General features: G+C 47.3%; 1 protein-coding gene across 7 annotated transcripts in view; it reads left to right on the forward strand.

The window, feature by feature from the left end:
* The window catches only part of CNOT3 (CCR4-NOT transcription complex subunit 3), a 1,079,590-nt gene that overhangs the window by 497,718 nt on the left and 564,802 nt on the right, over positions 1 to 17,070 (forward strand). For all 7 annotated transcript variants that reach the window (XM_085616418.1, XM_085616421.1, XM_085616419.1 and 4 more), the window contains one exon: positions 9,085 to 9,307. In XM_085616418.1, the coding sequence (XP_085472544.1) occupies positions 9,085 to 9,307 (223 nt within the window). The remainder of the gene's footprint in view (positions 1 to 9,084; positions 9,308 to 17,070) is intronic.

Raw genomic sequence — 17,070 nt, forward strand, 5'->3', positions numbered from 1 at the left:
CCAGTGGATTCGGAACCAGTTCTTTACGAACCTCTCCATACCTCTTACCAACATCCACTTTCCTTCTCTCCAACACACTCCGAAACCGACGTTTTGGAGGACTACATGGGTGACCACGTCCCCTACCCCGGGGAGATGGACCCTCAAGGCCAACAGGACCCTGACCAGGCTTGGGATGACCCTGTAGACCCAGGTGCACCTATGGATGCGCAGGACACGCAGCTATATGGCGCAAAAACGTCTCCCACAGAGGACACTGCCGCATTCAACGCCCTCATTGAACGCGCTGCGGCCAATCATGGTGTGCAACTCCATTCTGACACCATCGAGGACGATTTTCTCATGGATACTTTCGCATCCTCAGAAAGGAATATCAAAACTCTACCCATGTTGAAAGGTGTCCTCAAACCAGCAAAGGACATTTTCAAAGAACCCACCAGGGCAAGAGTAATAAACCCCAGGATCAACAAGAAATATAGGTCGGCGCCTGGGGACCCTACCTACATTAGAGGCCAGTTGCCTCTGGATTCCATAGTAGTCGCGAACGGGCGCACTCGCAGACAACAGGGGATGCTCCTTCCCTGGACAAAGAGTCCAAGGTGCTAGAGGCCTCCGGCAAACGGGTTGCAGCCCAAGCAGCTAACATATGGCGTATTGCCAATACTCAGGCGCTCCTAGCTCGCTACGATCGCGCACATTATGACACATTAGAAACATTACTCCAACATCTCCCTGACCAATACAAAGAGGGAGAAGAGATCCTCATCAGGGAGGGACAACTCCTCACGAACGCATCCATTAAGTGTGCACTGGATGCCGCAGATACAGCTGCCAGAGCCATAAACACTAGCGTCATGTTACGACGACACGCCTGGTTACGAATCTCCGGATTCAAACCTGAGGTACAAAATAACATCCTCAACCAGCCGGTCAACCCCGACTACTTATTCGGGCCAGAGGTTGACACCACCCTAGAAAAAATAAAAAAGGACACAGACACTGCAAAGTCCATGGGGGCTCTCCAAACGCAGACCTTTCGGAGCGGCTCCTTTCGTCGCCCCGGAAATAGAGGAGCAGGTAGAGGACAGGGGTCACAGCAAACCTACAACAAAGGAAACACACAAAGTTCCTACGATAAAAACACCCGGGGTGGATATCGTGGCTCAAGCACAAAAGGCAGAGGACGCGGATATGGCAACACCAGGTCCTCCCCCAAGAACAAACAGTGACGCCCTCTCCCTTCCTCCCGACCACCTAACACCTGTCGGGGGAAGGCTACAAAGGTTCCTGTCCACGTGGAACTCCATCACCACAGACAGGTGGGTCAAAGATATTATCAAACACGGTTACTGCCTAGAATTAACCTCCACTCCGCCCACAATACCGCCAAAACACCGTCCTATGTCCTCAGAGCACTTAACGCTATTACAGCAGGAAGTGCTAAGTATGCTACAAAAAGGCGCAATAGAGGTGGTACCCGTCCACGAGCAAGGTACGGGGGTGTACTCCCTGTATTTTTTAATACCGAAAAAGGACGGGTCACTCAGACCTATACTAGACCTGAGACCCCTCAACCGCTACATTCTCTCGGAGCATTTCCACATGCTCACCCTGCAACAAGTCCTACCACTGCTCAAACAGGGAGACTTCCTAGCCACGCTAGACCTCAAAGATGCGTATTTCCACATACCCATTCACCCATCACACAGGAAATATCTCAGGATCACTATTCAAGGGCAGCACTACCAATTCAAGGTTCTTCCCTTCGGCGTGACAACAGCGCCCAGAGTTTTCACAAAGTGCCTGGCTACTGTGGCCGCACATCTACGGAGGCAACACATTCATGTCTACCCCTACCTTGACGACTGGCTTGTTCAAGCAAAGTCAGCCCAGCAATGTGCCAGCCACATGTCCCGCACCATTCACCTTCTTCACAGTCTGGGGTTCTCACTAAATTACCCAAAATCCCATCTCCAACCCGCACACGTACAACAGTACCTAGGTGCGACCATAGACACTCTGGCGGCCACAGCTCAGCCAAATTTAGTGAGAATCTACAGCATGCAAATGCTGATTTCCAAGTTCAAACCCCAACACACCCTTCCCGCGCGAGTGTTCATGCAGTTGATAGGCATGATGGCCTCCTGCATTTTCATAGTCCCACACGCGAGACTACATATGTGCCCGCTTCAGGAGTGCTTAGCACGTCAATGGAATCAGGCTCAAGGGCAACTAAAAGACCTAGTGTTGGTGAGCGGTCGGGCATACAACTCTCTGCATTGGTGGAATACACAAAAACTTTGCAAGGGCCGACCGTTCCTAGAGCCTGTTCCACAGATAATACTGACAGCGGACGCGTCTCTCCAGGGATGGGGAGCTCATGTACTCAATTACACAGTGCAGGGACTATGGACAACACAACAAAAGAAGATGCACATCAACCTTCTAGAACTGATGGCAATCTTCCTGGCTATGAAAGCATTCAAAGTACACTTGTGCAACAAAGTCGTGTTGATCCGGACGGACAACATGACCGCCATGTACTACATACAGAAGCAGGGAGGAACACACTCTCCACAGTTGTCTCATCTGGCTCAGAGCATGTGGAAGTGGGCCATTCAGAGGAACATGTTCCTCATGGCGGAACACCTCCCCGGCAAGGACAACCAGATGGCGGATCTGCTCAGCAGACACAGCCACCAAATGCACGAGTGGGAGTTACACCCATCAGTACTCCAGCCGTACTTCCAGAAGTGGGGTCATCCAGACATAGACCTATTCGCCACAAGCGAAAACGCAAAATGCCAAAGCTTTGCCGCCAGGTTCCCACATCCGCAGTCGCAGGGCAATGCGATATGGATGAAGTGGTCCGGCAGATTTGCGTACGCTTTTCCCCCAGCACCACTGATACCGCTGGTGGCACGCAAACTCAGACAACACTCACTGACACTCGTCCTGGTTGCTCCAACGTGGGCACGCCAGCCATGGTACACCACCTTTCTCGAACTTTCCGTGGTGCCGCATCAAAGACTGCGGATCAAACCCGCGCATTTGATGCAGAACCATGGAGAGATTCAGCACCCAGATCCGCAACAGCTGAACCTGGCAATCTGGCTCCTGAAGTCCTAGAGTTTGGCTACCTAAACCTGCCACCTGACTGTATGGACATCATTAAGGAGGCCAGGAGACCCACTACCAGGGCTTGCTATGCAGCCAAATGGAAAAGATTTGTCATTTATTGCAATAATAATGACATTAACCCGCTAGACGCATCCATCCAAAACATAATTTGTTACCTCTTACACCTATATCGTTGCAATCTGGCATACACCTCAATACGTGTCCATTTGACCGCAATATCAGCCTATCTCCAGAACAGGCAGCACCTCTCTTTATTCAGAGTGCCAGCCATCAAAGCATTCTTGGAAGGACTCAAACGAGTAATTCCTCCAACCCACCCACCAGCGCCAATGTGGAACCTCAACTTGGTCCTCACGCCTGATGGGTCCACCCTTCGAACCTCTACACTCATGCGAGATTCAATTCCTCACCTGGAAAGTAGCTTTCCTAGTAGCAATCACTTCTTTGAGGAGAGTTAGTGAACTCCAGGCACTAACCGTTCAAGAGCCATTTATACAGGTTCACGCCAACAGGGTCGTACTACGTATCAACCCCAAATTCATGCCCAAGGTGATATCGCAGTTCCACATGAATCAAACGATTGAACTGCCTGTTTTCTTTCAAAACCCACAAACTGTCGCAGAAAGAGCACTCCATACACTAGATGTAAAGAGAGCCCTCATGTACTATATCGACAGGACTAAGGTCTTTAGGAAGTCTAAACAACTTTTCGTTGCCTTTGCCCCACACCACAAAGGTAACGCTATCTCCAAAGCAGGTATAGCCAGATGGATCGTTAAATGTATTCAAATTTGCTACCAAAAGGCTAAACTCACATTAACGATTCCCCCACGAGCCCACTCAACACGTAAGTTAGGGGCCTCCATGGCTTTCCTGGGAAACATTCCTTTGCATGATATATGTAGAGCAGCCACCTGGTCCACTACACACACATTTACCAAACACTATTGTGTTGATGTGCAATCAAAACAGCAGGCAGCTGTAGGACAGGCTGTTCTCAAAACTCTTTTTCAGACCGCTGCAGCTGGCACTGGTAGCCGCCGCTAATAGAGGGCACTGCTATGTATTCTATGCACAGATATGAATTCAGCAGCTCACATGCCTCGAACTGAATATGCTACTTACCAGTATGCATCTGTTCTTGGCATGTAGGGCTGCTGACATTCATATCGCCCTCCCTCCTCCCCAGCGCCTGTAGCAGCTGCAGCTCTCAGAATTACTGTAAGCATGGTCATCACTTTCTGTATCTACTCCATCACTGCCACAATGGCGAAAAACAATCTGAGGATGGAGAGGATGCCCATGCGCACTGTAGTCCAGGGGAGGAGTCACCTATCCCAGGATACTTCGAAGACATTTCCAGGACAACAACGTGCAAACATCCGGACCCAACACTAGGCGGCGATCTATGCACAGATATGAATGTCAGCAGCCCTACATGCCAAGAACAGATGCATACTGGTAAGTAGCATATTCAATACTGTTCCCAAATAGGTACAGTGTGCACAGAGTCCACAGTCCCCAGAGGTTTGGCAGAGGCTAAAGTTAGATATAACCTTACTCTCTAAAGTGGTAGCTTGGTCCAGCAGTAAGGCAGTATCAGAGGACAGTGTAAAGCATTTGTTGTACACACTCAGTCAGCAAATGGGATCTCACACTCAAGAACTGAACTCTAGGCCAATGGTTTTGTATAAAAATACATAGTTTTGATTTAGAACCAACAATAGGTATCAAAATATACTTTCTCAGAATGAGATGTTTTTAGTTGAATACTTTCATAGGCAATAGACTTTTGAATGCAATAGTTACCGTTGTTGCAATAGGCAACACAATTCAAACACAATTATAGCATTGAACTCAATGGGAATTTCTAAGTAAATGCAATTAATTACTTTTAGGATTACTTTTCTAACCACAGGACTGGATCCTAGATTCAGTCCTGGGACATTTCCTGGAAACAGGTAAGTAAATACGTTTTGGTTACAGGTATGATTTTTAAGGAATATTATTGTATTTTAAAAGTTGACACTTGGAAACTTTTTCACATAGAATCCCCAATGTTATCCTATGGGAGGAAATTCACTTAGCAGGTAAGTATGGTTATCGTTACTTTTTCTTACTCCGTGTTGGATTCTGGATCCAGCACTGGTGCATCTTCTGTAAACAGTTTTAAGAAATCGTTTTTGTTACACAGGCAATTTTTAAGGAATCTTTACAAGTTTGAAAAATCGACAATTAGAAGAATTTCTGGCAAAAACCAGGCAATGTTATCCTATGGAGGAAAATCAAGTTATAGGTAAGTACGGTTGTAATTACTTTTCAGGGTTAGTGCTGGGCACCAAGATCCAGCACTGGGATCTATCCTGATAGCAGGTGAGTAATTTCGTTTTCGTTGTTCGGCTGATTTTTAGTGAATATTTTAAAGTTTCAAAACTCGACACTTAGACGAATTTCCAAGTGAAACCAGTCAATGTTACCCTATGGAGGAAAAGTGAGTTATCGGCTTTTGAGTAAGTACTTGACTGGCAGAGTTAAGGTTCTGGGCATAGACTCAGTGGTCTTCCATGGTCAGGTAGGTACAGTTGTTACACCCTCAGCGGCAGCTGGGTGCAGAGAGAGAGTTGGGCTCAATGTTGTACTATGACAGGCAGGGGGCTTTTGGTTGGTGGCTGCTGGCAAGCAGGCCACGCGGCTGTGGGAGCTGGGCTCCTGGTCACTTACTCAGGGCCAGTGGGGAAGTAGATTAGGATAGATTTTGCACTCCCAGGGACACTCGGGCGGCTGGGTGCAGGGTGCTTTTGAGCCTTGGGGCGCTCAATGGTTTTCTATGGAGAAGCTACAAGACGAACAAAGGCTGCAAGCTCTGGACGAAGATTCTTCAAGTGCGACCACCACTTCGAGAGGTAAGTTGGGAAGCTGTAGGTTAGGTAGGCACCCAGGAGCTGGGCACAGGGGGCTGCATTGCGCCGGGTGCAGAGGTGTCTTTTCGCGTCGGGAAATGTTACCCTCAGCTTGTCGCGGTTGGGGGTTCTCTGGTGTTGAGGCTGCAGGCGTCAGGAGCGTCGAGGATGGTCCTTGGGTGCTGGATTTGGGGGTCACAGTTGCCGGGGGGACGTCCTCGTGGTCTTTGTCCACTCCGGCACAGGCCAGGCTTGGCGGGTGCCGAGTGTGCAGGAGTCACAGTTCCTGGCTGGTGCCAGGGGTCTGTTACTTGCTTTGAGCAGATCCACTGCTCGTGGGAGTCCCAGTCTTTTAGAGTCACAAGGCAGTCCGGTCCTCTGGGTTTTTGAGGTTGCTGACCACTGGAGATGACTGGGTTTAGCAGGAGCAGGTTCGAGGATCGACAGGCCTGTAGCGCTAAAGCCAAGTCAGATGGTGGTGTCCTCTTGTTAGCAGCTGCACGGCAGGTCTTCTTTCTTCTTCTTCTTGCTTGTTTCGGAATCTGGATCTGAGGATGCAAGGTTCAGTGTGCCCCTAAATACTAAATTTAGGGGCGTTACAGGTAGGTAAAGGGCAGGGACCAATAGGTCCCTGCCCTGGGGTGGGTACACCCCCTATCTTGCCACTCTCCTGTGGGAGGGGGGCAGTAGCCTAGTCCTGATTTTACAGGTCTCCCCATCTTCAAGATGGCGAGAGCCCGGAGATGTGCTTCACCTAGTCTCCCCCACCTGAGGGGTGGGGTTGGCAGAGGCTGGCACACCCCCTTTCCTCCCTTGGGGTTTCCCGCCAGTCTTCCCGCCAGAGTGGGGGTCAGAACCGGTGGGGGCCAGTTGCTGAGTACAGCAAGTGGCCTGGAGAAGCTCACAAAGGCGGCATGCTTTTGAAGCTTCCCCTGTCCATCCTGGGGGAGGAGACCTAGCATTGTTGCAGGCCCAGGAGAGCGGATGGCTCTCTACCCCGGGGTCCAGCAACATGTCTGCTGTGTGGCACACTAGGCAGCCCCTCAGATAGTACGTGGGTTGTAGGTTAGGTTCCGGGGGCAACTCTAAGTTGCCCTCTGTCGTGCATCTTACATTAAATCCCACACTGGCATCCGTGTGGGTTTAATGTGCTGAGAAGTTTGATGCCAAACTTCCCCGTCTTCAGTTTAGCCATTATGGTGTTGTGGAGTTCGTAATGACAAACTCCCAGCACCATATACTCTTAATGGCAGCACTGCACTTACAGTGCCCAGGAATGGACCTGGGTACTGTAGGGGTACAGGGCTCATGCACCTGTACCCACACCACTGGCATAGGGCACCCAGCTAGAGGGGTGACTGAGGTATGCCAGGGCAGTGTGTGTTGTGGGCATGGCGCACTGGGATGTGTGCCATGTCGACTGTTTTTTTCTGCACCAAGAAACTCAGCCTGCAAAGGCAGTGTGTGTGTGTGTCAGGGTTCAGGGCCTCTAAGGGTGGCACAATAAGTGCTGCAGCCCTTAGGGGCCTTCTCTGGTCACTAGGCCCTGAGTACCTAGGGTACCATTTACCAGGGGCTGACATGTGGCCAAAGATGCCAATTGGGTCTTAGGCTTCATGCAATTTTAGGGAAGGAACATAGGCCCTGGGTACCTGATTGGCAGGAGCCCAGGGCACACTCAGTCAAAGTACATCAGCAATTCAGCAAAAAGTGGGGGCATACCATGCAAGTGTAATGGTACTTTCTCACAGATATTCCATAGTATAAATGTTATGTATTGACCAGAAAAAAAACCTTAAGGACTGTGGGCCTATTCCACTAGGGCCTAAACTGCAAAAACTGCTCTGGCAAAGGGAATTTCTGTACTGGACATATGCCAGGCCACGACGTGGGTGTCACTATATACATGTTCAAGAAGCACTAATGCTGCAACATCCAGACCTATAAAGAGTCTTTTACTAAAGGTAAGTAACTTGTTTATAGTTTAAAAGGAGAAAAGTGTGCTGCTGGCTGGTATCATCTAGGTTTTAGATGTTCAGACTGCTGTCAACACTAGGACCAGTTTGGGCTGGCTCATGTGTGATGTCTGTTGCCCCTGATTTGGTGATTCATAGCCAGGAAAGAAGTCATGACTTGCATGGTAAACATTCTGGACAAGAACAAAAGGAATGGCCTCCACTGTTTCCACCCAAATCATGCACAGGTTACTCAGCAAGAGATGTTTATGTAAATATAGACTGGGATGTCTGAGATGGACACGTCCAGCACAATAGATAATTATCTTGCGCAGTGAACACAGATCTGTGTTCAAGCTCACTGAAGAAATGCACTTAGCTGCCCAAGACATGTGGTTCAATTTTCCCAACGTCATTTAGAGAAAATGTGTCCCAACAAAGAATCATGTAGATAAATAATTTGAGGGTACTAGTCTCCTTTCCCTCCACATCCCCATTATGATGTCAGCTGTGGGCACATTTGTCCAAAAGTACCAGCGAGTGCAACTCTTTAGGCTGGCCTGTGACTTCATTTCTTTGATGCTTATGTTGCTCGTCTATTTTAAAAATGTCCTCGCTGTTTCATGCTGCAGGTAAATGTGTAGAGCGAGGAGCACTGAAATTTTATGTTTGGAAACAGTACAACCTCCAAACTTTGAAAAGATTAAATAAAGTGAAGCTTTACCTCGAAACTGAATCTCTTCTGTACAGCCACTTGCTGCATCATAGGCATGACTTCAACATACATTTTTGTACTCCTACTGTTGCGTTTAAAACAACTATTAAATTCTACATGTATAGAGACAACTCTACATAAAGTATATCTTTGCCATGTTCTGGACTACTGAAGCATGCAGACAACTGGTGCTTGGCAGTGGTATCATTTTCATCCACTCCTGGTAGAAGTGCAGGACGTTTAATATTTTAAAAATTATTGGAAATGTTTAAATACATTGATTATTCCTATATTGAATGTTTTTCACATAGGTATAATTTCTTTTAATTTTGTTTTATTTTCCCTGTTTCGTTAAAACACTTTCTGTTGGCAGCAAAAGCAGGACAGGATAGAGGGGCTAAAACGGCACATAGAGAAGCATCGATACCACATACGGATGCTAGAGACTATCCTACGTATGTTGGACAATGACTCCATAGTGGTGGACTCCATACGAAAAATCAAGGATGATGTAGAATACTATGTGGACTCTTCACAGGACCCAGATTTTGAAGAGAATGAATTTCTGTATGATGACCTTGACTTAGAAGACATTCGTAAGTAGTCTGAACTAAATTGTTTTTTTTTTTTTACACTGAACTGATTTGTCACTTTATTCATCTCTATACAATAGTTTCACAGCATCAACGTATTAGATTTATATGCTTTGAATACACGTCTTGTAAGAAGGATCCTTGAAAACAATGTATACTTAAGGCTGTTTCTGAGCAGGATCTATTGTAATTTCTGTCAGAATCTGACAGTCTTAAGATGTTATTGAATTTCTCATCCAGGAGTCAGGATCTCAGAAGAAGCTTTAATACTGTAGTTTTAAACATCGCTCTTTTAGCACGATCTAGCACTGGGAGAGGATATTTGCAGTTGTGATTTGCTACAGTAACAATCTCATTTTTTTTATTGTAAGAAAATATCTAATTGTAAACATTTTTGAGTAGCTGTTTTCTCCTCTGAGTCATGAGCATTGTTGAAAGTGGCTATTCTCAAAGAGGCAATGGAAGGTGACTGATAAGAGGCTGAACTTTATTCTGAGTAACCACATAAGTTAAGTAATGACACTTTGCGGACAAAACGGTTATGGACATGGTCCCAAAGTTTGTAATTAAGGTCATGGTCCCTAGGATGCTCATGCAGTTCTAGACCTTGAGCAGAACCATATATTTCGAGCCATAAACCTGAAAAATGAGCGCTATTCTTTGAATGTCAGATTTTGAGAAAAAAAGCAAGTCTTTGACTACTTGTGCTTTCTTTTTGTCTTAGCTAAAGAAACTTGTAGGGTAGCTCAGTACCCTACTGGCAGATTCTCGCAAGAACATTTACCAGATTTATGTTTAAATTGGAAGAAGCAGTCTATTTTCCTTAAGACAGAAGAATGTTTGTAGCATATGTCTGTAGATAGCATGCTGTGCATAATCATGCCATCTACAATTTGGTTCTGACATTGCAACTTGGTTTTTCTTCAGATACTTTAGTCACAAGGTCTTCGTGACAACTTCCATGGTGCTAGCTGCACATGATCACAGACCGCATAGTAAGATTGTTTTTCTCCTCCATCGGGTTGCAGCATGATCTAGTCTAGTATTTATTGTTGTTGCATCATCTATCATGACTACTTGCTAGAGCTGGTCTCCACCCTGTAAGAAACTGGCTTTATATATACTGCACCAAAGTGAGGTACAGTGTGTATAGAGTCCAAGGGTCTCCAGAGGTTTGGCAGAGGCTAAAGTTAGATATAACCTTACTCTGTAAAGTGGTAGCTTGGTCGAGCAGTAAGGGAGTATCAGAGGACAGTGTTAAGCATTTGATGTACACACTCAGTTAGCAAATTAATTCACACTCTCAAAAACTGAACTCTTGGCTAATTGTTTTTGTATAAAAAATATACTGTTTATTTTTAGAACCAAGCAAGCCTGGAACATGTAAGCATTAAATACTTTTCAGTGATACGTTACTGGATATAGAACTGTTTGAAAATGCAATAGGATTGGTACTTTGTTTGATTTACAGGGGAGCAGTAGTATGCAACACTTAGCAAATACAGTACATTGGAATGAATAGGCTTTTTCAATAAATTGCAGGTAAGTTACTTTTCGGATTTCTTTTTCTATCACAGTGCTGGATCCTAGATTTAGCACTGGGACATTTCCTGAAAACAGTTGAGAAAATGCGTTTTAGTTAGATGTACGATTTTCAAAGAATATTCTTGTATTTCAAAAGTTGACACTTCGAAACTTTTTCACAGAGAACCACCAATGAGAAAAAGTGTCAATGTTATCCTATGAGGAAAAGCAGGTTATCGGTTTCGAGGTGAGTACTCGGTCTTTGGATTTAGGGTTCTGGGGTTCGACTCAGGGGTCTCCCAGGGTCAGTGAAGCACTGTTGTTGTACCTTCAGCGGCACTAGGGCGGCCGGGTGCAGGGTGCTGTTTCGAGGTCGGGTGCCCTGTTGATTTCAATGGAGAGTCTCGGGGATAAAGACACTGCAGGCTCGGGGACGAGGATCTTCCAGGAGCGACCACCACGTCTAGGGGTAAGTTGGGATGTTGAGGGTTGGTTAGGCGCCATTGGTTTGGGCACGCAAGGCCGTGGGGCGTCGGGTGCAGGGGTGTCTTGGGACGTCAGATTTTCTTAACCCGCTCTGGTCGCGGTAGGGGGGGGTCCTCTGAATTGAGGCTGCTGGAATCGTCAAGAGGCTTGAGGCACGTCAGGGGTCTCCAGATCTCGGGTCAGGATCGCCGGGGGGGACCTCCTCTTGGGGTTTTTCCGCTCGAGCCGGGTTGCGTGGGTGCAGAGTGGGCTGGATTTGTGGTTCCTGGCTGGCACCAGGAGCTGCAGTTTAAACACGTCCGGTGTTCACCGGAGAAACAGTCTGGAAAGTGAAGGCAGGAAGGTTTTCCGGGGTTTGTGAGGTTGCTGGCTGCTGTACATGTCGGGATTTCGCAGAAGCAGGTTCGAGGGGAGACAGGCCAGTAGGGCTGGGGCCAAGTTATTGGGTGTCGTCCTCTTGTTAGCTCTGCACGGCTCTTCGTCCTTCTTATGTCCTTCTTCTTATCTTCTCTTGTTGTTGCTGGATCTGAGGAAGGAAGGTTCAGGGTGCCCCTAAATACTTAATTTAGGGGTGTTACAGTTAGGTAAAGGGCAGGGACCAATGGTTTCCCTCCCTGGGGTGAGTACACCCCCTATTCTGCCACTTTCCAGTGGGAGGAGGGCAGGAGCCTGTCCCTGGTTGGCTGGGCCCCCCCCCATCCTCAATATGGCGGTGACTCGAGGTTGTGCTTCACCTCGCCTCCCCCACCTTAGTGATGGAGTTGGCAGAGGTGGGTACACCTCTCTTCCTCACTTGTTTTTCCTGCAAGTTCATCTGCCCAAAGTGGGGGGGTAGAACCAGTGGAGACCAGTTGCTGAAAGCAGCAAATGGCTGGAGAGGCTCACAATGGCGGCATGCCTTTGAAGCTTTTCCTTCGTGAGCCCTGCCCATCCTGGGGGAGGAGGCTTTGCACCTCGTCCCAGGATGTGCATTGTTTCAGGCCCCCGAGAGAAGCAAGCTTTTGACCCAGGGTCCAGAAACATGTCTGGTGGTGGCAGCCTAAGCAGCCACTCAGTCAGGTCACTAGGAGTTGGTCGAATTTCAGGGGGCATCTCAAAAATGCCCTCTTGTACATTTTACATTAAATCCCATACTGGCATCAGTGTGGGTTTTAGTGTGCTGAGAAGTTTGACACCAAACTTCCCAGTCTTCAGTGTAGCCATTATGGTGCTGTGGAGTTCGTAACGACAAACTCCCAGCACCATATACGCTTTAATGGCAGCACTGCAGTTACAGTGCCCAGGAATGTATTTGGGCTCTGTAGGGGTAAAGAGCTCATGCACCTGTACTCTCACCACTGGCATAGGGCACCCAGCTAGAGGGGTGACTGATGTATGCCAGGGCAGTTGTTTGTGGGCATGGCACACAGGGATGTGTGCCATGTCGGCTCTTCACTTTGTTCTGCACCAAGGCACTCATTCTGCAAAGGCAGTGTGTGAGTGTCAGGGTACAGGGCCTCTGAGGGTGGCAGAATAAGTGCTGCAGCCCTTAGAGCCCTTCTCTGGTAACAGTGCCCTGGGTACCTGTGGTACCATTTACCTGGGGCTGACATGTGGCCAGAGATGGCAATTGGGTTTAGGCTTCAATGCAGTTTTAGGGAAGGAACATAGGCCTTGGGTACCTGATTAGCAGGAGCCCAGGGCACACTCAGTCAAAAAACATCAGCAATTCAGCAAAAAGTGGGGGCATACCATGCAAGAAAGATGGCACTTTATCACACACCACACCAAGCATTCCCCTCGTACCCACGCGCTCATTCTGGAACACCTTATATTGCTACAATAGGAGTTGCAGGCGCTTCTCTGAAATGGGCCATAGAGCCAGTACGCCATCACCATCGGGGCAAAGGCAATTATTCTCTATATAATTCCTCATTCTCAAAAAGGACATATCCCTCAGGTCCTTCCTAGACCTTTGTACTCAACTTATGCATCCTATCAGAACACTTCCATATGGTCACACTACAGGATGCCATCCTCCTGCTGCAGCAAGGTATCTTCATGGCTACCCTCTACTTGAAGGACGCATACTTGCTCTTTTCGATTCATCCAGCTCATCGGTGCTACCTCTGCTTAATGGTAGGTGATCAACTCTACAAGTTCAAAGTGTTAACCTACTGCCCGAGGGTCTTTACAAATGTTTTACGGCAGTAGTATGTCACCTCAAGTGGAAGGGGAATTCATGTCTTCCCTTACCTACACGAGTGACTAATAAAGAGTGCAAACAAGCATTCCTGACTCACACCCAAGCTTCGGTCTTCCTCCTATACTGCCTAGGGTTTACAGTGAACGCAACAAAATACCATTTCGAGCCTCTTCACTTCCAGCTCATTCGAAGGGGCTGTTTTCAACTCTGTTTTGGGAAGGCCTTTCTCAGACTTCCAAAATACAGGTGTTCCAACAGTTTCTGCCTCTTTTTTTAGCCAATGTGTCACCTTCCGGTTCTCACGGTCATGCACTTGCTAGGAATGATTGCCTCATTCATCACCATTGTGCCTTCACGCCAGGCTTAATATGCACCCACTTAATGAGTGCCTCTCAAGCCAATGGTCACAAGCAGAGGATCAGATAAAGGATCTAGTGTTGGCAAGGGTCAGCATCCTTTGCACTCTACAGTGGTGGAACAGCAAAACCTATTTGCTGGCTAGGCCACTTGCAGACTCAGTTCCTCAGGTGATCATCACCACGCACTCATCTCTTGCTGGCTAGGGGCACATCTTGACGACCTGAGCAAAAGGTCTTTGGCCACCTTATCTAAGGAGTCTTAACATCAACTACATGGAGTTGTTAGCCATTCATCTACCACTCCAACCTTTTCACCTACAGATTCAAGGTAAGGTAGTCCTAGTGCATACCGAAAACACGAATGCCATGTTCTATCTTCAGAAACATGGAGGGATACACTTTCTTTACCTGTCTGCCCTAGCGCAACAGATTTGGCTTTGGGCCATCCATCACAATTGACCTCCTCACACAGTACCTTCTGGGAGTGGATAACAACTTTGTAGACATTCTCAGCAGTACCCAGCAAACTCGTTCATGAGTGGGAACTCCCACAATTTCAATCTCTTACTTTCGCAGGTGGGGCACCCATACCTAGGCCTTTTTCTAATGGCAGAAAATACAAAACGCCAAATCTTAAAAGCCAGGATTCCACACCCCCAGTCCATGGGCGATGCTCTGTGGATGAACTGGTCTTGGATCTTTGCCTAGGCTTTTCTTCTTCTCCCACTCATTCCGTATGGGGCCAGAAAGTTGAGACAAGTGTCCCTCACCCTCATCCCGTTGGCTCCAATATGGGCCAGGAAAATCATAGCTCACAGCCCTGCTTGAGAAGTCCATTGTCCGTCATGAAAAGCTTCCCAACCGGCCAGACCTTCTCACTAAAGACCATGGCAAAGTAAGACGCCCAGACCCCAAGCAGCTCAACTTAGTTCTGGTAACCCTGGGTTGCTGCATGAGTATATAGACATACTCTGATATGCCCATAGGCCCAACAAATGCACTTGCTACGCTGCAAAGTGGAAGCCTTTTGTTTACTACAGTAGCCCAAACATCGGTCCAGTCACCTCCACTGTTCCCTGTAAGGTGCGCGCGCGCTCACCTATGTCTCCCTTAGCATGCAGAGTATTACGTGAAGCGCGCATATGCAGCTGAGGACAGTTTGCTCTGCCACTTTTAAAATTCGTGCGGTGCAAAAAAGTCACTTCCTTCTGTTTGTCCTCAAGTGGCTCCTGCTGCCTTTCTTTTATTTACAAGGGCACGACTGCGGGGCAGATTGTATACCTTTTTGAAAGTAATCATGTTAATCACAGCGCCCATGTGTTCTGCAATCAACATGAATACTTTCACGAAGGGGCACTCATTCTGCCCCGCAGCTGTGCCCTATTATCAAATAAAATGCAGCAAGGCTGCAAGCATGACATGTGCTTTTAGGTGATTATGCAAGCATACATTGTGCTTGTAGACTTGCTGCAGCAGATTGTGCGCCACGCTCCATTAACTAAAGAAATGCAGCAAGTCTACAAGCACAACATGTGCTTTCATAATCACCTGAAAGCACACATCATGCTTGTATGGAAGTTGCTGGTAGAAAGTTAAAGTGGCTGTGACCATCTTGACTCAAGTCTTCAGGCTAATTCTTTTGTGAACTGAAATCTAGTGATGACCAGTGAGTGACTTCCTGGCCTGGCCCTTCCTTAGTTCATGTTAGTTTCACATATTGAAGAGAGTGGTCCTCTTTTTCATGTTTATTGAGATTGGCTGAGAACAGCAGAGTGATGGATGTAATACATAAATCAACACTTTATACTCTCCAATTAGCTTTTCGTTACAAGGCTTTTTAGCTCATCTGTGCGCGTAAAGAACAATTTGCAAATCAGCTGTGAACTCACTCTCAAAAGGAACATTCTGACCTGAAGTACTGTGCCACATTCCCTTTTTGAGGGTAAAATAATGGTCCAGGACCTAACTACACAAGATTTCTATCGAAGACGTAATTTTTAAGGCCAGCTGAATCATTCACCACTCAAATTACTTTCATATTACACTATACTGATTCACCACTCCTTCTGACCTGTCATCGCGCTACACTCGCCGAGAGACAACTCGGGTATAATTCTGTCAAACTGCTACAATTAGAGTTTAATCGGTGAAACGCTGCTGTGTTTAGCTGCTTTATGAGCTTGTTTTTAGAATCTTGAAAATTAAAATTGTTTTAGCCTACTTACTTGCACATAAAAACTTCAAGTTCACCCTCTGCTTAGCGGGAATCGGGGCCACCATTTCAGCTTGGGCGCCATCTTGAGTGGGGATTAGCGGATTGTATGCCATCCAACTGCCACTGGGAATGTGCTTCAGCTGACCGCACTTGCCTGCCTATTTAGGACAGGCAATGCAAGCGCGCGGCGATGGCACGCTGGAGGCAAGCCCGTCTGCGCCCGTCAGCGCCTCGGGCGCACCAAGCGCCAGCCACACTGCCCCTGCCCGTAGAGACCCAGGCAGGATATCGTACTCAAGGGAAGAGCTACATAATATAGGTAAGGGAGAGGAGATGGAACACTTTCTACTCCCACCAGCCACAGACATGAAGTATCTAAACTGTGGTCTGATTAATTGCAGATCCCTATGAAAACATCACCTAGAAGTAGCTCTCCTGATAGAGGACATAGACCTTGACGTCTTATTTCTAACGGAGACGTGGACTAACATCAATACGATTGTAGAAATGGGGTTTGCCTGCCCGGAAGGCTATAAAATTTTGCATTAACCTAGGGCTGCTGGAAGAGGAGGAGGGGTGGGAATGATCTTTAAGGAAAAATGGAGTTTTGCCCCAATGAAGGTGGACGAGGTCACTGGGGTCGAGCTCATGGGCTTCTCGCTGCAGGATGTCAAAGGCAGGCTACTCACAGGACTGATATGCTATAGACGGCCAGGACAGGACACTCCGTATCAGCTACTCCTGGATTCCATCTCCAATTTGATCGTAACCCATTCTAGAATGATCCTATTGGGGGACTTTAATCTTTGGGCTAATGGACATTTAGGTAACCATCTGAGAGATATAAGAGATACATGTGCCAACTTTAATTTACAACAGTTAGTGGTACAACCGACTCATCAAGCGGGGCATATGTTAATTCTCCTGTTCGCCAACCCGATCGAAACGGAAGTGATAAAAACACTGCCACAAAGCTGGACGGATCACCACTTAATTC

This window comes from Triturus cristatus, chromosome 7, assembly GCF_964204655.1.
Source record: "Triturus cristatus chromosome 7, aTriCri1.1, whole genome shotgun sequence".
Lineage (NCBI taxonomy): Eukaryota > Metazoa > Chordata > Amphibia > Caudata > Salamandridae > Triturus > Triturus cristatus.